The sequence below is a fragment of the Amblyomma mixtum genome, chromosome 8 (genome assembly GCF_055824585.1).
Source record: "Amblyomma mixtum isolate Tamu chromosome 8, ASM5582458v1, whole genome shotgun sequence".
NCBI lineage: Eukaryota > Metazoa > Arthropoda > Arachnida > Ixodida > Ixodidae > Amblyomma > Amblyomma mixtum.
This window is the reverse complement of record NC_143019.1, coordinates 47794890-47822017: the sequence shown is the minus strand read 5'-3', so window position 1 is coordinate 47822017 and position 27128 is coordinate 47794890. Positions and strand designations below refer to the sequence as shown.

The window sequence follows — 27128 nt, the reverse complement described above, 5'->3', positions numbered from 1 at the left end:
GAGGGCAAACGTAAAAGGAGGGGACAGACAGACACGTAAGCGGATGAGAGTAGGAAGCTTGCGGGGATGAGGTGGCCACAGATGGCACAGAACAGGGGGCAGATAAAGGAATTTGCCCTGCAGTGGACGAAGTTAGGCTGCTGCTACTGCTGCTAATGATAATGACTGAGTTGAGTTTAATGGCGCATAAGCGACTAAGGCTATCATGCGCCAAGCTCACGGTGAAAAAAATTGTATTATGTAGGAAGTTGTACAAAAGTGTAAATCAGCTTGGTGCAATGGGCCTAAAAACTTATTTCGTGGAACCTAGTAAAAATGTAAGAAAATTTTAGAAGTGACTTATGGTAAAAGCTTTAAAGACGGCCAGGTAACATCTGCAACCATTCTTGGCTGCGCAAGAATGTCGAGGCTCCCAGCAAATCGAATAAAGCCCTCAGCCTTCTTCTCATGACGATGGTTGGTTTATGGGGTTTAACGTCCCAAAGCGACTAAGGCTATGAGAGACGCCGTAGTGGAGGGCTCCGGAAATTTCGACCACCTGGGGTTCTTTAACGTGCACTGACATCGCACAGTACACGGGCCTCTAGAATTTCTCCTCCAAAGAAATTCCAGCCGCCGCGGCCGGGATCGAACCCGCGTCTTTTGGGTCAGCAGCCGAGCACCATAGCCACTGAGCCACCGCGGCGGCTCTTCTCATGACGAGAGGGTGGCTGAGGCGTGGTTCGAAAAATCCGCAAGTTGTAAAAAACTGACCATTATTTATTACATTTACAATTTGTTTAAAACACCTGCACTATTTAAAAACTTAACAACTTGTGAAATGTCAACAAGTGCATGTTCGCCTAAGAGCAATGTTGGATGGAATGGTATGTGTTCACTATAAAAAAAACTCTAAAATGCTCCTTCCTCAGTCTTTCTAGTTTTCTGCATGAAAATAAAACATGGTTTATTGTTAACTCATCTTCGCATAATTCGCATTGTGGCTTGTCTTCTTTTGTTAGTAGGAAATTATGTGTGAGATGCGTGTGCCCTATACGAAGACGACAGATAACCATTCTTTGAAACCTTCCTGGTGGGTGAAGGACTGCCACTCACCTAAAACTGGCTTTACTAAGTGTAGTTTGTTATTTATATATAATTAATTGTTCCAAGATGACTGCCATTTTTCTCTTAATTTACACTGTATTAAGTTCACGCAATCTACAAAGGGCATAGTGAGCAACTTCCAGCGACCAATCGTTCACTGCCACCGCTCATGGTGTACAGTTTGCACACAATCCGGTGGGCAGGATGTTTGGTTTGGTTTATGCGGGTTTAACGTTCTAAAGCAACTAAGTCTATAAGGAACGCCGTAGTGAAGGGCTCCGGAAATTCGAACCCCTGGGGTTCGTTATAACGTTATAACGCCATAGGGTTACGCGACCCGTGGCGCCCACCTGCCTCCTGGGTTGCCACTCTGGGGATTTTTCGTGGATTTTTGTCTCACGGTGAACGCCACCGACCACGCTGACGGCGACGGCAGATTTTTCACAACACGAGCTCTTCAATACTATCTCGTTAAAACCAACTGGTTGTCGAGTGATGTGAGTCTTCACCCATTCAGCACGGCAAAACGCAGCATGGTTCCTCGTTTAGGACAGAAATCGAGGCCTTAATGGTTAATATTTGTCGCTCTTGACTGCTGTACTGGAGATCGTGTTTACGCTCCCATATGTGCAGGACTCCGGTATATGTGACGCTCGGCGTGCAAGCGCTTGTCGCCTCGGTGTTCTCGTGGCGACAGTGGGCGTTCGACTGAGCCGCTGACGAAATTCGACCCCCGCCAAGGGGGAGGTGTTCGCAAGTGCCGACGGGCCTCTCGATCCCCGGACTCCTTCCGCCGCGGTGCCTTGGTTCATTTCATTCATCTCGAGTGCTTCCCCGATCCGTGTTCCCTGCTGTAAATTACTTGCCTCGAGACCGAAATGCTGCTGCTGCTGCCTCTTCTCTGCCTTGCACTGCGCTGTCGCCCAGGTAGGCGGGGGCGAACGTTACGCTAAGCTGTATGGCGCGTTTTGGGCGTGCGTCTTAATCCTGCTTTCCAGCCTGAAACATTTTACATGAGCTCCTGTTACGGTTACTGCCTAGTAAACTACAATGTATATCCCAGCGGAAAAATACGACAGAGCCGGTCTCAAAATACAACAGACATTTTTGTCCTCCTGTAGCTACGACAGATTTTTCTATAGTATTGGGAAGTTGTCTGTTGTTGCGACTTAACTGACGCTGTCGTTACGGCAGGAGACTGCTCAATACTACAGAAAAACAAGTTGTTACAAGAATTTCTGTTATCGCCTCGCAAAAAACTAAGTGAAAATCTGTTGTGTCTTTTGATGGGGATATTTTTTCTTTTTGTGAACCGGTTTTGTGAAGGCCAGTTTCTTTTTGTGAACCACCGTGGTTAATTATTGTGCAGTAAAAACTGGGGCGTTTATGGCCTCGAGCGATGATTTACGAACAGCTTAGTTTTGCTAAATGCCACGGCTACTTTATCGGTTGCAAGTGATAGACTGGATTGTTGCGCTTAAAGTCAGTGTGGTAGCAAAGCTATGACTTTCGCCCTGGGTATGTGCACCGAGATCAGTCAATCAGTAAATGCTCACAGTGGTTTTCAATAAATCAGAAATATTCTTGGTGGCCTTCAAACATTCTAAACTTGCTTCGGACCATCCATCTTCTCCGAAAAAGTGACAAGCGACTGTGTGAAAACACACTCGAGGGACTCGATCCACAGGTAGCACCTAGCATTAGAAAAACATTAAAAATGTTATTGCAGTTGCAGTAACATTATATGTTCCATTGGAACGTTACATTGACGTTAAAAATTAACATATAACTTTATGCAATATCTAAAATAAATTATCTTAACACTGCAAGCAAAAATTACTCTAATGCTGACTTTTAAATGTTTTTATAATGTCAAAAGTTAACAAATAATGTGATATGTTTTATCATAAGGGTCGTTTAAAGTTCCAATATTGCTTTAATATAGTCTTCTAAACTTTACTATTATGTTTGAACTACAAGACAACATTGCGAATATATTCCCAGCACTGGGCCCCAGAACTTTTCTTACATGTTATTACAGTAGACATGTTTTTCAACCATGCAGCCAGCAATACTTTGCAACTAAATCTCTTAGATTGTACCCGCCATAGACTGCGTGTTCAGCCCCACTGTATTGTTAGAAAAATTTTTAAATTGTGTACCGTCACACCGGCGGACCTGCATGCTTGTGGAGGATTACTTCATCATTTTCGAGAATTTCACATATACGCTGCTTAAATGTTTAATTCGTGTTAGGAAAAGGTGGTTTGAACGTTTATTTGTAACATTACAAAAACGTTAGAAAAAGGGACAATAAGAACATTTAGTTAACGTTTGACCAAAACAAAAATGTAACATTATTGTAATGTTTCGTTGCTGCCCGGCCGTGCAATACAAGCCGCGGCAGAACTGAAGCTATCGTAGCGAGTGCTGTCATGGTGTTAGATCTGCGGATCATGTGAGGTGCGGAGGTGAGGGGGGGGGGAGGGGGGGGAGGGGCTCAAAGGTCCTTGTAGACCTCCTCTGAACCTGTGCCTATATATCTTGTGCGCCTATCGTCTTAAAAAAGTGTGTATAGGTCTTCTTCCGACTACTCCTCTTTTCGCACTTTCCCGCGGGTTTGTTGTCTCTTACCAGGGAATTGCTCTTTCTGATTCTTTCTGCTGCGCCGTTACTTTGTTTCTTTACATCTTTTAGCGAGGAGGACAAAAACGCCCTATAGTCGGATACAACTTAAGTCTGCAGTGAAGCTCCGCCCACATTCAGCCTCCGCGCACAGAATTCCTCCACGATAAAAAAATAGTCCGTTGTTAAAACTTGTTTTGTTACTTAAAGGTGCACTGAAGAGGAATCTGAACTTGTCTTTTTGCCGCGGGAACTCAATCTACACGTTCCGAGCATTCTTAGAAACTGCGATTTACTGCCCTGTGTGGCCGATTTCCCCAATTAAATCGAATTAACGTCCGGCTCCCGCCTTTTTTTTTTTTTTGAATTCTGCCTCGTACGGTGGGCGGAGTCGACCAACGCGTGGAGCGCCTTTCAGCCAGTCCCGCGGCGGCTTGCCGCTCTGCCATCGGCGGAGTAATACGTAGTAGTCCGTAGTAGCAAATAGTCCGCGCGTATCTTTATTTCTGAAACTATTTATGAAACTATTTATTAATGGAAACCTAAAAAACAAAATAAAGCAAAAGCAAAGCCTCCACTGGACTGGGTGAAGGCGCTCCACGCGTTGGTCGACTCCGCCCACCGTACGAGACAGAATTAAAAAAAAAAGGCGGGAGCCCGACGTTAATTCGTTTTATTTGGGGAAATCGGCCACACAGGGCAATAAGTCACGGTTTCTAAAATGCTAGGAACGTGTGGATCGAGTTCCCGCGGCAAAAAGACATGTTCAGAATCCTCTTCAGTGCACCTTTAAATAAGAAGCTAATCACAAGAAAATCAACTATAAACTCTATAATTTTGATACAGTTTGCTTTGGTTAATATAGTTCAACATTAAAAAATGATTTCATTTACTATTGTGGTTGGCCAGCGGAGTAATACAGTTCGCCGCGGACCGCGCCCCCTTGTGTGCACTGCAGTGAGCGGCGAGGGTGCAGTGAAGCGGTGGCTCCCAGACACCCGCTGGGAGACAGCACGCAACTGGGCTTCGGGAAAGCCCCCGTGTCCCGGACAGAGGGCCTCACTGGGACACGCCCAGGGACTCGCCGTCTACCTCGGATCGGACGTGCAGCTCGGAGCACTGGTCGGTGAATTACATTTATCCATTATTCCAATGCAATAGCTGTAAAAGTCTAATCAGGAGATAAAGATGTGTCGTCGGAAGCATACAGAACCTGCATGACTTTAAGCTATACTGTCAACACTTAAATCTGAAATACGTAAAGGCACACATACTCTCACAACATTGGGAAAGTAACACACCTTTACGCTTAATGAGGCACACAGAACTGTGGCATGTTCCAAGATCTCGCACAGATTATGGATTTCAGATGGTTCAGTCTAGCATTCCACAGATTTTAAATAAATAACACCTCACAATAAAGAAATTGCGCGAACTTTCTAAACTTGACTTGTATTCACTTTTTGTATAATGCTTGCTAATACTTCTCTGTTATTTTATTTTATTTTATTCAATACTGCCAGCCTCCATTTGGTGGCCAAGGCAGGAGTGGTACAAGGGTACATCGTACATCGCGACAAAACAAAGCAAGTAAAAATGCGAATAAAGAAGCAAAAGCTAACACACAGGGTTTTATAGAAAGACAAAGAGCAAGGTTAAATGCACTCGGTTACCCAAACATACAAAAGAAAGCAAACAAAAGAGCATGAATGAATACACTGCGCTTAAAATGACGATATGACAGCAGATAAAAAAGACTTCTGATCTGTCAAACGGACCACGTCACACGGAAGCCCGTTCCATTCCAATATCGTTCTTGGAAAAAAAGAAAACTGATACGCTTTCGTTCGGCACCGTGGCACCATGATTGTCAAATTGTGTTTATTGCGCGTTGGTCGTGAAGTGTTGTATGCCATGTAGGTCTCAAAATGAATGTTTGTTAAGTTATTAACAATCCCATGCAACATTTTTAGACGGTGCAACTTGCGACGAGATTGAAGTGTCTGCAGTTCAGATTGCCTCAATAGATTAGTAACCGAAACGTGCCTTCCATATGCGTTGTAGACAAATCTAAGCGCCTTCCTTTGAACGCCTTCAATGCGCTGTACATCTACTTGGGTGTGCGGATCCCAAACCACATCTGCGTATTCCAGTAATGGCCGTACGAGTGCAGTGTAAGCTGCTAATTTAGTTTTAGATGTGCAGTGCCTTAGACGGTTTCTTAACAGCCAAAGCCTGTTGGACGCCTTTGAGACTATATGCCCGATGTGCGAACTCCAAGTCAAGTTACTATTGAATACAACCCCCAAGTATTTGTATTCGTTTACGGGGGAGACAGCTGCACCGTTAATTGTGTATGTGTAATTAAGAGCGCACTTTTTACGCGTAAATGTCATTTTTGAGCACTTAGACGTGTTTAGTGACATTTTCCAGACTAGGCACCACCTTGAGACCTCTGAAAGGTAGGCATTCAGCACGTGGTGATCCTCCGCATTTTGAATAGGCAGATATACAACGCAGTCGTCAGCGAAAAAACGGCACCGTACAGGGGAGTCGAAGTTTAAGTCGTTTAAGTAAATAAGGAACAATAGTGGACCGAGAACGGAGCCCTGGGGTACTCCTGAGAGAACTGGAGCTGGCATAGAATTGGAACCTGAGATCTGGACGTACTGGTGCCGTTCAGAGAGGTAGGAATCGAGCCATTGAACAAGACGCTGATTTTGTAATAGATGTTTGAGTTTTATTATTAGATTACGGTGCGAAACGCGATCAAAGGCCTTCGCAAAGTCGAGAAATATTGCATCTACTTGCCCACCCTGATCAATGCATGCCAAAAGTTCATTGGTTGTGTGAATTAGTTGTGTTACGGTGGACAGGCCACGCCTAAACCCATGCTGGTTACTAGAAAAGAAGTTACTGCTTTCTAGAAAAGAAATCAAGTGCTTGAAAATGAAATGCTCCATAACCTTACCCGAGGTACACAGGAGTGAAACTGGCCTGTAGTTGTTTACACAAAGTTTGTCACCCGATTTGTGGATAGGGATGACCTTTGCAGTCTTCCAGTCAGCCGGAACTTCTGAATTTAAAAGACTTTCATTGTAAATGATGACAAGATATTTCGCGCACCATTCTGCGTAGCGGGAGAGAAACGCATTTGGAATGCCATCGGGCCCAGGAGACTTCTTTTTGTCTAAATTGAGTAGAGCTGCAAAAACTCCTTCGACAGATATTTGTAGGTCTGGTAAGATAAGGCACGTGGATCGAAATTCAGGCTCCTGCCTACTGTCAGTAGAAAACACTGAAGAAAAGTAATTATTGAAAGCTGATGCAATGTCGTAAGGATCCTTACTTTCTCTGTTATTCAAACGAATTTTACTAACTGTATCCTTCTTCTTTGTTAAGTGTATCCAAAATTTGTGTGGGTCTGCGGTGAGAAAGTTATGCATTTTAACGTTAAAAAAAGTGTACTTAGACTGTTTAATTTTCATGCGCAACTCTGTGCGAAGTGACCGTAGGGAAACGTGCCCTGTTTTAAAGCGCTTGGATCCTAGACGCTTGATACGACGCTTGAGCTGGAGCAGTTCGCGAGTAATCCAGGGACTACTGCGATTCATTTTTCTAAGTTTAGTCGGCACGTATCTTGTGATACATTTGTGTACAATAGACTTGAAGTGCACCCATAGGTCATTAACTTTCATGAGACCAGCCGCGTGTTTCTCAACGAATTCATCGTAGTCTTGTTCCAATAAATCTAAGATACTTTCGTCTAGGGCATTGTTGAAGTCAAGAAATGGTTTTCTTAACTCACGGACAGGCGGTCGCATCATGTTACTTTTGAAGAGTACAGCTTTGTGATCAGAAATGCCTGGTATGATTTCAACGGAGAAGCCAAGTTTTTCAATAGTATCGGTAACAAACACAAGGTCTAGAAGGGAGCTTGAACCTGATGCAGTACGTGTCGGCCCCTGCACGACCTGCTTTAAATTAAATGCAAAGGCGATATCAAGCAAAAGATCAGAATTTTGACATGAAGCTACAGTACGCAGAAGTTCCCAGTTGATTTTTGGTAAATTAAAGTCACCACACATCATTACATAAGCATATTTTTTACCATGTTCTAACAAAAATTCGTGCAGTCGTTCTAGAACCGAGACGTCTGCATCCGGGGGTCTATACACAGAACCAATAAAAATGTTCAAATTGTTAAACCGAAGCAATATCCAAACCATTTCGATGCCTGTGTTATGAGGAATAACTGTGTAATCTAGTCCCTTTTTTATAGCTATGGCTACGCCCCCTCCCCTTCCGCTACGGTCGTGCCGTACTATCTCATGAGTGTTGGGTATTACTTCTGAATCAGGAATAGCTTCGTTCAACCAAGTCTCGGTTATGATTGTGATGTCTGCGTCGTGTGTGATAAGAAGACCTTCTAAGTCATCGCATTTATTCCATATGCTTCTGGCATTAATGTTCAACAAAGAAAAAGGGACCGCAGTGGGGCGGACTTCGAGGCATTGGCTGGGTAAATTCGCAGTCTGCGCATGTCTGTGATATTTGCGAGCGTCCGAACAGACTGGTCAGGGATCATTTACGGGCACTCTTTCCTCGAGAGTTTCATCCCATCGGAACAGTTTTCCGTTGATCTTTATCTTGTCAAAAAAGAGCCCGATTTTCGCACCATTTGCTTTTTGCTGTTGGGCGCTGTCCCAAAGCTTCTTACGTATTGACTGAACACGTGGCGAAAAGTCTTCCGAGATCACGTATTTCGTGTTTTTTAGCTTGCTGCAATTTTGAAGGATCCTTCCCTTGTCCCTTCCGTTCAACAGTTTAAAGATTAGTGGGCGGCATTTCTTTTCAGCAGGTCTTCCAAGTCTGTGAATTCGCTCGATAGCTACATTAGGCACCTTCAGTATACCTTCAGTATACCAATTCCTTATGTAATAAGAGTTGTTTGCATTTGATATCTATTGCTTGCAAACTAGCTTCGCAGTCGCGATATTTGTTGTGTGAATCTGTGCTACTCACCTTTGTCAAAGCGTCCGCTGTCAGTTATTGGGAGGTGCGGCTAGTCAAGCTACTAATGTGTAGCTTTTTTCCCACCTTTCCTATCCTACCACATCTCGTGTAATATTTTTGCTTTGTGGTAAAATAAACTTCAAGCTTCAAGAAGCTAAACTTGCTGAGTGGCTGGAGGGAAATGACGTCACCACACCCCCAACACTCCCATTGGCTGCAGAGAAGTGACGTCAATTCCGGAAACAGCATCAGCCACTTATAATGCTGTCGCATTGCAAACACATAAGGTATGCACGCGTCCCTGTTAATTTTCTCTGCAGTAAAAGTAAATGGACGGCTGGCAGCATCTGTATCGCACATCGTCGTCGCTATCATCGTCACCGACACTATCAAGTGTTCCCGAATTCTGTCACTTTTCGTGATATTTTTAGCAACGTAATTTACGAGAGCCCGAGACGAAAAGGAGAAGATTTAAAGTAACGACGCAAGCACTGATATGTTCGTTGTTAGTGGCTATTTATTAAGAAAAATTGTTAAGAAAACGCCATCCTTCTTTTTTCGAGATGGCTTAAATTATGAGCACTAACCAACTTGTCCAGCCAACTGTTCTTGACCTTTAATCAGTACGCAATACTAAAGAATAGAGCATGGCCTAAAGTTTGGTTTTATGGGGTGGCTCAGGCTATAAGGGACGCCGTAGTGGAGGGCTCCGGAAATTTCGACCACTTGGGGTTTTTTAACGTGTACTGATATCGCGCAGTACCACAGGCCTCTAGAATTTCGCCTCCATGGGAATGCGACGGCCGCGGGCGGGATAGAACCCGCGTCTTTCTGGTCAGCAGGCTAGCGCCGTAACCACTGAGCCACCGCGGTGGCATGGTCACTAATGAACAACTGGACTACGTGGAATTCATATGGCCGCGTCTATTAGGGTGGTAATTTTCCGCTTCGAGACCCTCTAAGAACAGAAGGCTGGGCGAGCTGGTTTGGTTTTGGTTTGGTTTGGTTTGGAGCGAAAAAAACCTGGAGCCACAGAATGCGATGTAAATGTCAGAGGTTTGAGTTGTCTCCTTCCCTCAGATACCCGCGTCGCGTACTGCGTAGCTCACCGCTGCGTACCTCAACCATCCGGTTTCACCTCAGGCTGGCTGAAATCTTCCTATCACGATATATGCATGCCCTCGCGAAGACAGCAGCCTGGTGGCATGGTGCCGCATGTGAACGCATCGTTTTGAGTGGCTAGCTTTCAGTCAGTTGCTAAGCAAAATAAAGGAATACGCGACACTTCCTAAGCACCGCGGTCATTAGACTGTTCAAATGTCGCTGTCATTGCCATTTCGGCCTTAGCCTACAAAGGCTAGGATGTAGGAACATAAAGGAGATGTTCAAGCAGCGATGGATCTCCTCTTCTTTAATTAGCGCACCGGAAAAGCGGTGATGTTTTATACGGGAAATTTTCTTTTTTTCAGGAAATCTGAGGGGTAAAATTTGAAGGAAAGAGAATATCTACGGTGTTTCAGGAAACTTTAAGCACCTAAATTGTATCACCTTTTCTAAAATGACGGAGTTTTCAAGCCGCTGCAGGTAAAAAAAAAAGGTTATTGGTTATTTAGGGTTATTTAGGCGAAATAGAGAATTTTTGGGTGTAATCGAGGAAATTTGTGCCTATACTCCATAGAAAATCATTGCGGAATGCAATACTATGACAACAGCGCTCCCGAAATTGCAGGTGTTTCCCAAGACCGGGCAACTGGTGCTCGACGAAGGAGCAGCGCTCAGCTTCGAGAGCTTCGAGAATGATGGAGACTGCGTCGGTAAGTGCGCCTACAGTATCGAGACTGGCGCACTTGACTCCAGTGCCCCGGTGTCGACATAAAGTAGTGTGGGAAAAATAAGAACAAATAAAAATAATATTGCCCAGCCCCCGGTGTCGACACCAGGAGTGCTTTGTCAGGTGCTTCTCGTTATTCAGGTCAGCATGTCGATGACAGAGAATGTTAGGCCATATAACTGTTCAAGGAGCTAAGGGTATCACCGCAACTGCGCCAGATTGAGGTAACAGAGATGGGTATCAGAAGAAAAGAAAGGGCAGGCGACGAGGAGGGAAGCGAAAACTGTGGGGTTCAACGTCTCGAAGCGACCCTGCATTAATTTAGACCATCTAGGGTTCTTTCATACGCGCTGAAATCGCGCAGCACAGGGGCGTCTTTTATACTTTGCCTCCAACGAAATAAGGCCGCCGTGGCCGGGATCGAACCCGCGGCCTTGAAACCCACTGGGCCAAAACGGCGGGGGCAAGAGGGGGAAGCCGTTGAGCATCGCAGTGCGTGGTCGACCGAAAGGGGAGGGGGCACTGTTCGTATTTCATCGAAAATACATGGAGAGGGGGAGAGATCACTACGACAACATGACTTCGCAGAACGATGCCTAAATCAGCTTTCGCTGCAGGACAACAGTAGAGAATACCGATTTCACGTTCAGTTCGACTAACTTAATTCTTACGCTATCCTTGGTAGAAGAATAACTGCTTAGCGGATGTGAACATATGGGTTTCCAGTTAAATTTAGCTTGCAATTCAAGAATGTAACTTTATAAGCTCAACACTAGCGTCTGGGTTTCCAGTTTTGCTTGCACTTCGACGGTGTCTGTAGTGTAACTTTGTAAGCTCGACACTAGCCAGGCGTTGTCTTTTGTGCGGAGTGCGACCATGAATCATCACGTGCGCAGGCGAGGCCCAGTTCACGGCGCAGGAGCGCGTGCACTGGTACAACCCGGACCACTGGGCGCTGCGCCAGTCGTCGCAGCTGCTGCCCGAGGACGTGGAGAACCGGCCGGACACGCAGCCCAGGCCTCCGGCGGTGCCGGACGCCGAGATGGTGCCCTGCCCCACGGACTTCGTGGTCTTCGAGGACGAGCGCTTCCGCGTCGACACGGACGAGCTCACGCCCAAGGTCCGCGAGGTCCAGATCGGCGACAGGGTCAGCCTCGCCCTTTTTTTATCCCCAAGGCAGTTCTTCTATTACACAAATTCGTTAGAGTGCGATAGCAGAAAATAACTCTGCGAAGTTACATATCTTATTATCTTTTACTGCGACAGCTATTAAGGGCCCGTTTTAGGCATTTCCGCGGCGTTGGCGTAACACAAAGTAGTTCGAGGAGGAAAGGGAGAGAGCAAAGCAGATGCACCGCGCCACGCATGACATCACTTCGAAGCGCCACGCTAGTGGCGTTACCAGTGACAGCATAGGTACAGTCTTTGTCAAAAGTAACCAGGCTGAATGGTTTGCGTCTAGCTCGTACAGTGGAGCCCTTACAGCTTCCCCGTAGCTGAAATGGTCGTTAAAGGGAAGGACTGTGGGTCCTCTTACCCTCCAACACTTTTCGTTCTTTAGGAAAGCCACACGGCTCCACTATACAAGCTAGAAGCAAACCATGCAGCCTGGTTACTTTTGACAAAGACTGTACATCACGCGCCCTCTACCAGACGGGAGCACTCCCACTGACCAGATGGAATTAATTGACGACGCTTCCGGTAAAGGCGTCAACAGCTACTAATGATATCCCATTGCCAACAAGTAATGCTTTCGTTTGTAGGTTTATTGGGATTTAACGTCCCAAAGCGACTCAGGCTATGAGGGAAGTCGTGGTGAAGGGCTCCGGAAATTCGACCACCTGGGGTTTTTTAACGTGCACTGACATCGCACAGTACACGGGCCTTTAGAATTTCGCCTACATCGAAATTCAACCGCCTCGGCCGGGATCGAACCCGCGTCTTTCGGGTCAGCAGCCGAGCGCCATAACCACTGAGCCACAGCGGCGGCCCAACACATAATGGACTTAAAGTGTTGTGAATTTTTCTTTGGTGATGATTGTGTCCTTCCCTTTGCCTTCTACACGCAAGTAAAATTTGAGCTTTCTTTCGTAGCGGTTCACTTATGACCAAAAGAAACTGGAAATTCAACCCAAGAAAACATTATGCGACAGGACTACTACTTTATCTTGTTCATGTATCTGTGAGCTCTGGTCAGTCTTTTCGTTTTTCGCCAGCGTTTTCTGACTCCGACCGGCAAACGCGATAGGCAACCATACAGCCACGTTTATAGCAACCTTGCGCCGCACATGGAGGTCCTCAAGTGTTTTCGACATAGCCGCCGCAGTGGCTGTGATTATGGTGCTCGGCTGTTTGACGCGGGTTCGATCCCGGCTGCTGCGGTCGAATTTCGATGGAGGCGAAACTCTGGAGGCCCGTGTACTGTGCGATGTGGGTGCACGTTAAAGAAACCCAGTTTGACGAAATTATCCGGAGCCCTCCACTACGGCGTCCCTTTGGGACGTTAAACCCCACAAACCAAACCATCTTTCGACATGTTTGCGGAATACGCGCTGTCCCTTTTGTGTACATCTATTTGAAATATTTTGAAAAAAATTGGCAGAGGCTTAGCTTGGTTAAGCCCGGTAGGTTGCGAAAGCAAACGAGGCCTTGGTCGAAACACCTTACATATACACATCCACACGTAATCTTCTCTCAGAGAGAGGAAGGGAAGGAGAGAGAGAGAGCAGCAGCGGCGTGGTTACCCTGGGACCGCGCCGACGAGCAGAACTGGTCTCCAGTTTTCTCTCCATGACGCGCCGTAGTTACCCTGGGACCGCGCCGACGAGCCTTCTATGCTCCAACCCCGGCCGTGACACAATCGATAGCCTAATTTCGTCGACCCCGACGAAACCATACGAACCCTTGAAACCATACGACGAAACCATACGTAATGCTTCGGCCCTGAGAGTAAATAAATAAATAAATAAATAAACCCTCTGGCGTACCGGCAATTACCAGGCTTAACCAAGCTAAGCCACAGCCATTTATTGCGGCATTGCAACGCCTGGCCGCCGGCGCGCTGCGCGCCCGGTTTTGCGGCAGATGGCCGCGCGCGGCAGGAGCGGGAGATAGGCCGCGCTTGTAGCTGCGGCCTCGCTAAGCGACGGCGCAAGTTGGAGCCCCGCTCTTGCAGCAGTGACGTCAGACCGCTAAGCGCGCCGCGCGTGGCAGGAGCATTAGGCCGCGCTTGGTAGCTGCGGCCTCACTACGCGACGGCGCGAGTTGGGCCCCTGGTTTTTGCGGCAGATGGCATGACGTCACAGCAGGGGGTCATGATAAAGGTCATTGGTAGCTACCGGCCTCGCTACGCGACGGGCTGAAAGTGCAACTAGTATTGCTTTTGCAATAATATCTTTCCGGGAACATTAATTCGGTTTGAATGGTAAAGAACGACACCTAGGCTGAACAGCGCTGGAGCCAACTGTCTTACAAACTCTACGTCGCGCTGTATTTCCGAATGGCGGTGCAGATATATGGGCGCGCCGAGATGACGTTGCTGCTCGACTCGGACGAAGGCAAGGCGATGTTCAGCGGCGTCGTAACCAGTGGCACACCGGACTGCGACGATCCCCAGGGGTGCGCATGCGGTAACGACGCGCCTGACGTGAGTATATTCTGTGCCGCCGCCTATCAAGTTAGTTTTGTATGCGGGATATAATCACCCGAACGTGTGTCGCACAGGTTCTCGACAAAAGGTCACTGCACAAAAGTTCACGCCAATTTTTAGCTTACCCGGACAAAAGCTCACGACTTTCATTCGCGAACCAGGGCGAAAGCTCAACTCATCATCATCAGCCTGACTACTCCCACTGCAGGGCAAAGGCCTCTCCTATGTCTCTCCAATTAACCCTGTCCTTTGCCAGTTGCGACCACTGTATCCCCGCAAACTTCTTAATGTCATTCGCCCATCAAACTTTCTGCCTTCCTCTAGCTGGTATGCTTGCCTCCTCTTGGAATCCATTTCGTTACTCTTAAAGGGCGACTGCATCACTTTTTGAGAATTTCGCGATATTCAAGGATTCAAATCTGTATAGGCTGCAGGTGAAGTATGCCCTGTGTTTTTGCACTAGCATTTAAAATAACGACGTAATGGACGATAGATTTTCGTGCTTTTCGTCAAAACACCGGAGGAGTGCGGGGAAGTTCGGTGTGACGTCACGGAAGGTATGATTTCTAATTACCGCTGCCGTCAGCCACACCCTGCCGTGCCTTGTTGGATGCTGCCAAACAACGCTTGGCGGGCTTTGCCTTTTGGGGCGTTGTTTTTTTTTTTTTTCCAAAGCAGGCGTTTATGCCTTGGAAATGTACAGATACCTTCGATACCTTCGATGACATGTTCATATACGCTCTCCGCTTGGAGTTGTGCGCTGCGGATACGCTTGTAGGCCGTCGCGATTTTAATCGGCGATTACGTCGCTGTTTCAAATACTAGTGCAAGAGGACTTCCCGTGCTTAACCCGCAAGTTTCACACATTCAACCATTTTAAGGCCATTGATTTCTAAAACCTACTCAGTTGGCTTTTAAGATTACCTTGCCTTCATATTACATGCCCTCATCGGGATTTACATAATATTTCGTGAGTTCATGACAATCTGGTGTAGCTTGGCTATGAATAGGTTAACAGGTTTAGAGTTAGGTTGGGCTCAAATAGACACGTTAACAATCAACTGCGGGAGTTCGGCCAATTTAATTGAGGATTAGGTCAGGTCTGAGGTTAGGTTAGATTACGGTAACATTAGGATAACATTAGGTTTTAAAAGGGGGCATTAATAGCTGTAGGAAGAAGGCTGGGAGGCTTTGGTGCAGTGAGCTATTGTGTGATGCCACAAAAGAAAGTGGTGAACTTTTGTCTGGGTCCGTTCAGAACTGATGACATTCCGACTGGTGATCTTTTGTCCGGGATTCATATTGCAATGCTGGCGAATTACGAGAAAAACAAGAAGTCGAGCGAAATATCAGCAATTCCTGAGACCAGCTGATATGTCACCGTTCATAACTTGTCCATCTTTAAGACTAGTCTTAGTTAAGCAGCAGCTACTATTTACGAACAGTGAGGAGACAGAGAGAGAGAGAAACACTATTGAAGTAAGCAGAGGGATTGAAGAGCCACAAAAATGAAATGTTTAATTTCATTTTTTCGTTTCATGTTGCATAAACGTTTCACATCATGCTGGCGTTTAGGAGCAGATTTTTCTGTTTTTGGTAAAACTATTGTTAAGGGTTTCTTGTTTTTACTTTCAAGCTCCCCATCTGTGAATAATTGGTCGTGATTCAGTGCAGAACAACACAGTTACCTTCGGTTGTTATCACGTTGCTGGTTCTCTTTTGCGGCTCTCTTTCTGTGCATAAAGCTGGTTCTCTTGTGCAGTCGCTCGAACGGATCTGCATCCAGCATGCCCCTCAGTGCTCCAAGAACTTACCCTGTGAGGACTCCATTGTTCTCATGGGGAACTGCTGCCCCATCTGCGGTACGTAGGCTGCCATCTATCACGTACAATCTGTACATTGATATCAAACGTCTCTTTATACCAAGTCGGTATATTCGGTCTAGGGAAAGCCTACGCAATGTAGATGAATGTATTTAAAGCGAAAGCTGTTATACGACGCCGGATTCAGAGCGTAGACCACCAACCTCCGGTCACATGATCGGTCACGTGTCATCACGTGATCAGCGTCAGGCACATCACTGTGCACCCGTTGCGATCATTGTGGTAGCCCATGTCGCCACAAAGTCTGTAGGTCTCAGACTTAACGGCATAGGTTGTGGGCATTAACAAAATACAGGCAGCAGCAGGGCAGCAGATTTGCCGAGTTTAGCACGATACACAGCAGAGCATAAAAACTTGGCAATCTTGCAAGGTATAACCAAATGCCAGTGTGACAAGTCGTGTCAGTGTCACAAAATGTCACACTTTGAATAACTGCGTCCGCTTAGAGCAATCAGCTCGGAAACGCTGCATCACGGCCGCTTCTATCGTGTACAATCCAGAGCCATCAGCAGAACTGCATCATTGCTTTTTATGCTCATTCTAACTTTAATGGCATAAGGCCATTAGGCACTTGTAAACAGTACAAATTCTTCCCATTAAATTGGGTAGTTGCGATGGCCACGAAGGCCACTCTTAGCTTATTCGAAATAATGACAAAGAGAAACAAACTGCTCAGCACAATATAGCTCTGGCAACAAGGTGCTCAGCAAGGTTCCAGAGTTTCTTTTACAGTACAGTTTTGCTGACTCTATCGTTACAAGCCTGTTTCACCTCACTCAATCCTGTCATATTACTTCACACTAGAGATAAATTTTTCCCAGGGTGAAGACTCATTAGTCAGCCAGCTGAATGTACAGCAGCATTGTGTGACGTTGACTTTCAAAAATTTTGGGCTACTTTTACGCAGCTTCCTCTGTGCTGGTGAAACCCGGGCCTGGTTTTGTCTTCGACAACATTGTACAGCTCATTTTCAATGACATTGTCAAGGTTAGTTGAAAGCATGCTTGCACGTGTATGCGCCAGTGGTTGAGAAAAACATCAAGATCACAGCAAAGGCTGTCGTCTCGAGAATAATTATTCATCAGTTATCTCTGAATTACGAGTGGTAAGCCCCACTGAAAAGGCAGTGCATTGCTGTGATAAGTAAAAAGCAAATAAATCTCCACTGGTCCATTTTTACAGAAAAATCATCTGTATAACATTGCTATTGCTCAGTAACGTTCATTCTCCTTGCTGTTTAAGTCTTTCTACTAATTTGAAGACTTGTGCCAGTGCTGTAGAGCAACATTAGGGGTTCTTAAATCTGGGTAGCTATTTCAGCTTGCATAAAGGACAGTGGAAGGATTTCATCGGGGCGTTCTTCCTAGATCACAGCACGAAATAATGAGCCCTGCTCGATTCTGTCAAGATGGCAGGGATGACACACATTGTTCACCCATGAGGGAACCAGACAGTTTGGTGGAAGGACAACAAACTGGCTTTGGTATGGCCACAGCCCCTTCTGGTATGGTGAAGGAGACTCTTGAGGGTGCTTGTGTGCTTGGTGACAGAGATCAACCTAGGTCACAGAACTGTGCTACAAACTCTCATTTTTGGTTACTGTTTAATGCGTCGCAACGCCAGAGCGATTTCAGACAACAGAGACATTTAACAAAGCAGAGACATACTAGTGTAGACATACCCAGGTAGCACCGAACATTAGAATATTGTTATAAAAATGTTATGTAAGTTGGAGTAATGTTACATGTTGCATTGTAACTTTACATTAACATTAAAAATTAACATATAACGTTATAAGTTATATAGGAAACGTTACTTTCACGTTCTAAACAAACATTGTTTTAATATAATCTTCTAAATTTTATTACACTGTTAGAGTCACAACTATAAAACAACATTGCAAATATATTTCGAGCACGGATTTCCAGACATTTTCTCACTGTTCTTAGAGTAAAGATGTTTTTCAACTAACAGTACCTTGTTACCACATCTCTTAGATAGTACTCGCCATAGATTACATGAAGAGCCCCATTATTTTGTCACAAAACTTTAGTTATTACCCATTCCCCACTATCACTCATGGGACATCCCACAGTAGCGAGTATATAAGCTCGACGGCATGATATCCGTTTGGAGGTGAGTGAATACGAGTTGCATGTTGTGCTGGTGTAGTGGAGAAGTGTCACTCTTGTTGTTGGTTCTTGCAAAATGTTGTAAGTTGTGTGCCGTCACCACTGGCAGGCCTGCATGCTTGTGCGGGGCTGCTTCACCATTTTCGAGAAAGTTCTATTTGTGTTGTTTACATGTTTCATGAATGTTTAAACATTTATATGTAACGTTACAAAAACATTAGAAAAAAAGGACATTAAGTACATTGAAGTAACATTTGAGCATAACAAAAATGCAACATTATCGCAATGTTTCCGTGCTACCTGGGTACACTGGTTTACCGGACGCCTCACGATCACGTGCTACTGCGCGAGCTCAAGAGGCGTCCGGTAAACCGGTATATGTCTACGCTAATACGTCTCCACATTGCTACATCTCTCCAATAACATCGAAAAGCTGATCTTACCTGCAGCTCACAACCACAACCTCCTTTTCTTTCTAGCCTCAGTACGGAGGGCACGTCCAGGCTTACGTACACCGAACGCACAACGAATTTGTCCAAGTGGTAACTGTCGACCTCGGAACCACAAACAACGGAATGCCCATTGCACCAGGATACGCGTACAGCCTCGCCACAGATGTCTACGAGAGGCTGACGGGCAAGTATTTCACTTTGTATGCAGTGGAACTTCATTAATTCCAATTCGCTTTACTTGAACTTTCGGTTTACCCACACTGCTGCTTTAGTCCCGTCAACATTACGCCAACTGATTTGGCTTCGCTTAATTCGAGCTTTGCTTACGTAATATGAACAAATTTTCAATACCTTTTCTCTATTAATCGGGTTATCTTTATCAATCAGAGTAATCAGTTTATAGCAGCATGATTGCCTGTGCTGTTTGTTCTAGTTTTACCTTCATTACTTTGTGCCTTAATTAGAGCTCCTTCGAAGATTTGCAATCTGGTTCTGCCTAAAAACAATATCGTGCTTCGCAACAGAAATCGAAAGCAAGAAGCTGCGCCGCTAGTGACGTTGATATTTACGTCGATATTTCGATATGAAAAAAGTGTAGACGTGGGCTGTTAAGGCAAATAGCCACAAGAGCTACTGTGCCATAACATGGTCTCGATGTCCACTCACCCTGAATCGAAGCACTGGCGTCTTCGACACCAGTAGCATTTGCCAATGGCCTGTCACCCAAGACACGACTAAGAGCGATCATTGTTCGTTGTCTTCTTTTGCACAGGAAAAGATGCGCAGCGGTACAGCGTCGTCAGTGCAAGCCTGAGCGGCAGCCAGAAGTGGAACCTCACATCAACCAGTTCCAGCGGTGTATCACAAGGTCCGTCCTGTAAATGAAATTTTACAGCAACATCTGTATCAGCGGCTATCAAAAGGAAAGTGTGTATGCGCACCATTTAAAATGGATCCAAGTCTAATTACCATGGGTGTGCGCCTACTCATGTTCTCATTTAGCTGCACCAGTGCGGACAGGCATTACAGCATTTTTGTTCAATCAAAAGTTTACAAAGCAGCTCCTCAGCCACGGAACTTCTTTTCAGCACACACTGCGCTCGGAAGCTCCGAGCTGCTGTAGGAACAGCACTCTAATGACTCCTCACTACAGCATTTATCTCATACCCCAGTGGTGAGAAATTAATAATAGACAAGCGGACTTCAGGTAGTTACGCGTTCGAACACGCTTTATTCCTAATACATCCAACATTTGTCTTTGTACATTGTGTACATTGTTTGCATGTATGTATGTTTCATTTTCGCGGTTATGGTAAATTTGTAGCAATAGCGTGATTGAGAATATGCAGCCTTAGTGAAGTCTTTTGAACCGCACTTAGCTGGACAGCTCCGGCACACCCGAAGTTCTAAATCTTCAGATGGAAAAGAAAACTCTTACGTTCACCCCCCAGAACTTTCCGAGCTTCGAGTGTGTCATAACTGCCTGGATATACGGATAAAAAATGAATCATATGGCGTGACGACGTCTGGCCAAATGTGAACGTAGAGAAACCAGCGCTTATACATTGCGCGGTAATGCAGATTTGTCTAAAGATATATGCACACCTTGACGTAGTTGCCTGACCTGTCTTCTTTCTTTTATTTTTTTGCAGGGGGCTCAGTAGCCGGTATGGTAATTGGAATACTGTTCGCGTTACTCCTCCTCGCCGGCGCCGTTTACTTCTTTATTCGACGCTATGGATTCACGCACCCCAAGACATTGTTCAGGTGAATGACGTTTCCATGAAAAGGCATTTTGGCATGTGTATACCGAAGACGTGTACTTGGAAAGGTGCGCAATACTGCCTGCCAGCTGAGGACAACTCCGTGCAACTTTTGTTCTTAGCAAAATCCAGTAGTTGAGACTTTCATGTCTCTAGCGACCTTTGTCGGCAGGAAAAGACGTTTTCATTCCAGTGAAATTTGCTTTAAAATTTGTATACCTTTTTCCCGCCACAGTGAATCAGATTCGTGAAGCTGGTGGTCACATAGAATGTCATCAGTTTGCTTCACTTAATTTCCCATGTTTAGTCTTTGTTCTTACTGTTCGACCAACTTCTAGTTCTTAGTATGGCTTAAGCAGCGCCACGCCCTGGGCCAAAAATGAAGAGTGAACGGTCGCTTTAGTGAAGTGCGAGGAACTAAAAAATAAAATGGAAGCGGAAAGAATTGTTATATTATACCTACCCAGGTGCACAATCCTTCATTGTTTGCTGTGCGCGACAAATCTCACCTGATGTAACCGCAGTGTAATTGCGGAAAAGTCTGGTGGCGGCAATACCTTCTTTAATTTTTTGTTTGTTTCTCTTTTCTAACCATCTTTGAAAGACGCCGCCTTATTGGACAACACAGCCTTTCGCAATGCTCCACTGACAACAAAATGGCAGCCACTATGACGTCAGTGTCAGAGTCACAGCAACCGTCATTTTGTTGTCTATGGAGCATTGCGAAAGGCTGTGGGCATGTCTAATGGGATTATTGCTACCTGCTCTGGCCTGCAGTGCTGAAGCTACGTGCTGAACAACAAATGGCGTCCGTGATGTCACATGAATACCCTTTTCTATCGTGACGCCTGTTGACGAGGCATACGCGTAAAGCCTCTCCAGCTGTGGCTGCCTCCTAAAGATGTCGCGCCACAAGACTTTCCTTGCTGCTATGTGGTTATGGAAAGACGAATACGCTTCAGCGTTCCAGATACAACATTTGTCCAGAAAATGTAACAAACATCTATAAGCAGGCCGTCAGTAGTGACAAGACACAGCCGTCTCTCAAGGTCATGTACACACACTTCCAGCGTAAACTGCGGCAAGTGTATCTGCCCATTAAAAAAAAAAAATTTGATCGACGGCGCACAGATCACATTTGTTTTAGTTTATGCTGTTTGTAATTTTTTCTTTGAAGCCAAGGACTTGTTTCAAATTTCGTTGACTAGAGTTGAGGTCAACTCAACAAAGTTCAGCTAGATGGGGGTACACATAGCTTGAATGATTTCTTGAGGCCATTTTATAGATGTTTACCTTTGTAGTAGAAAAATGGTCACAGCAAAGCGCAGCAAGTTCATGGCTCAAATCCGAACGAACTCCGGCTCAGGACGCTGTCAATGTCAAGCACGAATGACCTAAAGATGTTCGCTGAAGAATTGGTCCAATATATAATATCCACAGCATGTCCATAGGATGTCTGCTTCTGGACCTGGACGTGCGGATCTGGGGGTTTCAGTGGTCTGTGGGACGCCTATTCTTGCTTTCACGATGCTCTAACATAATCCGCCGCATAAAGGCTTACGATGTTGGAAGAAAAAGAAAAATAGGCTGCAAAGGTGCACCTTTTTGACACAGTTGCTACCGTACGCGAATAGATACTTACCATGCTTCATTGGTGTTCCAGGGGCAGACCGTTGATGCCCATGGCCCGTTTTGACAGAGGGCGCATTGAGATGGAACTGGGCACCACGCCACACGATGCCCTGGTGCCCTCAGGGGACGAATCCAGCTTCGAGAATCCGTTGGCTGGACCCTTCGAGGTAATGTTGTGACCGTTCGACCTAAGCTGCCACAGTCTCTTCGATGACCAGAGCGTAAAACGTCATCGCTTATAAACTAATAAGAACTAATGAAGGTATACGGGAAGTGGCCCCTTTGTTCAGGGCAAATACAGGGTGGTTCACCTAAAACTTTAAACAATTTTTAAAAATAGGCTTTTTGAGTTAGAAGAGTGTTTTTTTCGGCATAGCATTGTCAGCGATGTAGTCCATCAGAATACAGCTAAGATAAATTAACTGGCAGGATGGCAAACTAATACTGGATAATTAACTTTTAACTATTACTCTTAGGCTCCTTAATTATTGAGAGGAGTGTAGCCAACCGTAATTAATATCAATATCAGTTTTAAGAATTTCGGCGCTGTGGCCCACAAAATTTTAATTAAATCACTCCAAAATACATGCACTTTCGAGAAGCTTGCAGACAAGGCAACTTCTCCAGAGCATGTAACTCATCAAACTAGCAAAAATTTGTTGGGCCACAGAATTTACAGAATTTTAAGCGATACAGTAGGAGCTTCCAAAGATACAGAAGCAAAGGTTAAACCTATGTGCTCTACTTCTGCTGAGATAGCCAACCTCTGCCCAATTATTCTGCAACATAAAACTGAATACAGATATAATCACCCACTGTGGTGGCTTTGACGTTTGGGTACTGATCCCAAAGTCGCAGGACTGAATCCCGATGGCAGTGCCCGTATATCGACGGAAGCGAAATGCAGAACCGGCTGTGTGCTGTGCAATGTCAGCACATGTTCAAGATCCCCAGATGGTCTAAGTTAATGCAGAGCAATACACTATGGCGTCCTTCATAGCCCATGTGCCACTTTTAGGACGTAAAACCACACATATCAAACAGCGCTACCAATGTGTAGACACAACCAGTCACATGCACCATCATGTGCATGACCCATGGTTTTGCGAGTCTCCTTGCCAAAACAATCTCTGCCACATTTTTGCACTTCCCTGTTGAACCTATGATTAAGTTTTTCAAATGCTCAAATAAAGAGTAAAATGTATCTAGCAGTTCATGACGTACAGAAAGGTAAATTAACGTGGGAAACTGAACATGTGACCTTTCACACACGGCATAAACTTTCACTTTCAATTTTTCTCACTTGTGAAGCCTGAACTGTCTAAAGTAGGCTGAGCCCAATATTTCTTAGTTTAATGCTTGCCATCTTTCGAGATTAATGTTTCTTACCGTAGTGCACCATTTTCTGTTTCTTTTTAATGATACCACACCCAGATTTTATTAGGCTTACATGTGCTATCTGTTGGTTTGGTTTATTGGGGTTTAACGTCCCAAAGCGACTCAGGCTATGAGACACGCCATAGTGAAGGGCTCCGAAAATTTGCACCTCCTGGGGTTCTTTAACGCGCACTGACATCGCACAGTGCACAGGCCTCTAGAATTTTGCCTCCATTGAAATTTGACCGTCGTGGCAAGGATCGAACCCGCGTCTTTCGGGTCAGCAGCCGAGCACCATAGCCACTGAGCCACCACGGCAGCGGCTATCCGTCGAAAAAAAAAAAACATCTTCAAACAATGCTTTGTTCCTCAAAAAATTCAGGGGAGCACTTTGCTGACCTAAGATGCGGTGAAGCGAAAGCCTTTAGCGCGGTGTTGCTGCTTGTGTCACAAATGTGTGGTTAAGATGTTAATTAAGTACACAATTATTTGTGAATCTTAAATGCTGGAGACACTGGAGGGCATTTGGGAGGCATCCATCTGATTTGACACCTTTTGCAAATACTCTCCAGCGTCCTAGACAACGAGAACTACATATGCGTTGGCAGGAAGTAACGTAGCCATTAGCACACTCGGCTGCAGAATGGAAGGATGGTGGTTCGAATCCCATTGCGCACAAAGATTTTTTTCTGGTCTGACTAGAAAAGTTTGGTTTGGTTTATTGGGGTTTAACGCCCCAAAGCGACTGAGGCTATAAGGGACGCCATAGTGAAGGGCTCCGGAATTTCGACCACCTGGGGTTCTTTAACGTGCACTGACATCGCACAGCACATGGGCCTCTAGAATTTCGCCTCCATCAAAATTCAGCCGCCGCGGCCAGGATCGAGCCCGCGTCTTTCAGGTCAGCAGCCGAGCGCCGTAACCACTGAGCCACCGCGGCGGGGCTGACTAGAAAAGTGAGACACCTCTACTGACAACCTTCTGTCGACAACAATGAGGCATTAAAGGCTTTCGCCCTAAAAAATGCTTGCTAGCCTCAACTTCAGGAGGTTAGAGCTCTGGTTTATCACCATTATTTTAACACACAAATTAATTCTTCTTCTTGCAGACCTTCCCCCATTATGGCTCAAGCGAGAAGCAGCAGCCAGGGGCGTTCTCAAACCCAATGTACGAAGAAGACAAGAAGAGCGAGAAAGCACCAGACGATGAATTGCAGTGATGAAGAAATGTCAGCCCACAACAGTGGCAACGATGCAGTAAGGACTTTTCCAGCATCACCACGATGCTCATATTAAACTGATTAAGTGGCAGTCTACCGGGTGTCCCAAAAATGACTGATGGATTTTGAAAATCAATAAAAAAAAAGACGGAATGAGATAGAATTGTATTGTTTGCGGCCTTACGCTTAGGAAATCAGAAAATTTCATCCTTCAAAATTCAAATTTAGTTTACATTTCCACCAACAGGTGGCGCTGCAGGCAATCTGGAACAGGTATAGCTGAAACGGAGCATATTTGAGCTCGTCATTCCGTAGTTCGCCGTCAAGCTGATAGCATGTGCTATTGAGATTGCAATTCCGCTGTACCAGAATGGTATATTCCGTTGAACAGCGGGTGTTTATTGTGTTAGAGTTGCACCGCCTGGAACACAGTTTTGTTGAAACGAGGCGCAGTTTCCAAAGAAAATACCCGCCACCTGTTGGTGGAAATGTCAACTAAATTTGAATTTTGAAGGGATCAAATTCCCTGATTTCCTAAGCGTAAGGCCGCAAATACAATTCTATCTCATTCCATCTTTTTTCTATTGATTTTCAAAATCCATCCGTCATTTTTGGGACACCCGTTATCTTGCACTTCGAACAAAATGGTTAAAGGGACACTGAGGAGAGCTCTATTAATATTTTTTTTATAGTAAAATCCGATAGTTCGGCATTTCATGGCTTTGTTGCCACTTGGCCGGCAGCGAAAGATGCATTTATTTCTAAGAAATTTGGATTCGAAGTTGAAATAGTTTTTCCCGCCGCTCTGATTCAAACTTGGGATTCTGCTATGACGACACAGAACTAAGTGACGTGAAACATGACATTCACATGACGTAACGCAGACTCCGTGATTTCTGGCGGCCAGCAGTGCGGCCCAGCAGCAGCCGAAAAGAAAGCTACCGCCGGCCGCACGTTGAAGGCATCTATCGGCTATTGCAGCCGTCGCTTCGTTTACATTTGCACCGGCGTTTTGCCAGCGTTACAATGGATCCCGTTCTCGAAGTCGTCAACGAAGTTCTCGCAAATAGACGCCTTTAGCATACCGTGTACCTTGTTACGTTAGCGGAATACCAGGAGCCCCCATACCGCTGAGAGCAAGCGCTGATTGGTCCCGGCGCTGCAGGAGCGCGCGTAGCTATCGGGTACGTGGCGCCATCTGGCGACGTCAAGGAGATTTGCGCATGCATTTGCTGCGCCTCAGTGATTCGTAGCTTCTCGTGTCCTAGTGTTGCTAGAACTATTGGTTCTAGCAACACTGTTTTGTCCTATGACGCCATGAAGCTTGTACTTGCGAGTTTGGCCTGTGGCGGCGATACCTGTATTTTGGTTCTTGCTCTTTTCTATGTTACAGGAGCTTTGTTGTCAGTATGAATAGCGTTTTTGTAATCAGGAGCTGGTATTCTGTCGATGCAAGTCAACTTCAATTTCTCCTCAGTGTCCCTTTAAGGTGTTTTAGGACATGAGGAGATGCTGTTGGCTAATAACCCATACTCTGTGTGTAACACTTGTCCATAAGTTCTCTAGAAATCTGTAAAAACGAAAAGTTCAACTTCAGATGCAACAGTTCCCTGCATGTGAACAGTAATAATTACAGAATAATCACAGTCATAATTAAGGCACCTGATTTTCTAAAGCAGCAGAAAATTTTAAATTCAGCGAAGTGAGAACAAAGAATCCACAATATTCCGAGGAAGCCTCCCGCCTGTTAGCACGCACAACATTTCGCGCAGAAGTGTTTACGTGCTTTTCCTCTATGGCCCAAAACAGTTGATAAGTTTGCTTTTCCGCGCAGCTCAAAAGCATAGTGAGTGAGCTTGCTTTGAAGCTCACCAAACAAAAAAAAACAGGAGTGTTGCGCAGGGAAGTTGCTCTGCCAGAACCGCCGTGCTTGACGTGCTAGCGGGCGTAACAGATGGGGAAGCAGGTGTGTCAAGGCACCAGCACTACTTTGATCACTACAAGATTCCATGTCTCAAGAAAATTCAGACAATTAAATTAATTACGTTCCCATAATTCTAGTATTACTACTGAAATTCACAAGCAACACAATAGCATGAAAAAAATGTGTGACAGCTATCACACAACTGCGCAAGAAATGGCAAAATCCACAATTTTTTTTAGGAATTGCGGAAAACTAGGGGCCTTGGTCATCATATTGATGTCAGCGTTCCCGCAATATCCGAAATCAAGCGATGCATGCCTGCATCAAAAAATTCCCAAGCAACTTAGCGGCAACCCCTTCAAAAATCCAGATTTTTTGTGCGACCATCCTTTAGGGCTTACGAACGTCATTGGTTTTCACATTCGAGATTACAGAAATATGGCCTCAATTCGCTTCTCAAAGCAAATGGTTATTCTCATTACAAAGTTGCCGCAGTTTCAAAAAAAGGCTTGTTTGTGATGAAACACTGAATGCTTGGC

The 27128-nt window shown here is 45.3% G+C and overlaps 1 protein-coding gene across 1 annotated transcript in view; it reads left to right on the top strand.

The window, feature by feature from the left end:
• Positions 1–1837: 1837 nt before the first annotated feature.
• The window catches only part of Amnionless (amnion associated transmembrane protein), a 25837-nt gene continuing 546 nt past the window's right edge, over positions 1838–27128 (top strand). Inside the window, exons 1-12 of the mRNA XM_089557206.1 lie at positions 1838–2013; positions 4670–4833; positions 10457–10541; positions 11455–11705; positions 14070–14204; positions 15970–16069; positions 16998–17077; positions 18702–18858; positions 19447–19542; positions 20327–20441; positions 22101–22236; positions 24555–24702. Of these exons, the coding sequence (XP_089413332.1) occupies positions 1965–2013; positions 4670–4833; positions 10457–10541; positions 11455–11705; positions 14070–14204; positions 15970–16069; positions 16998–17077; positions 18702–18858; positions 19447–19542; positions 20327–20441; positions 22101–22236; positions 24555–24665 (1479 nt within the window). The 5' untranslated portion in view covers positions 1838–1964 and the 3' untranslated portion in view covers positions 24666–24702. The remainder of the gene's footprint in view (positions 2014–4669; positions 4834–10456; positions 10542–11454; positions 11706–14069; positions 14205–15969; positions 16070–16997; positions 17078–18701; positions 18859–19446; positions 19543–20326; positions 20442–22100; positions 22237–24554; positions 24703–27128) is intronic.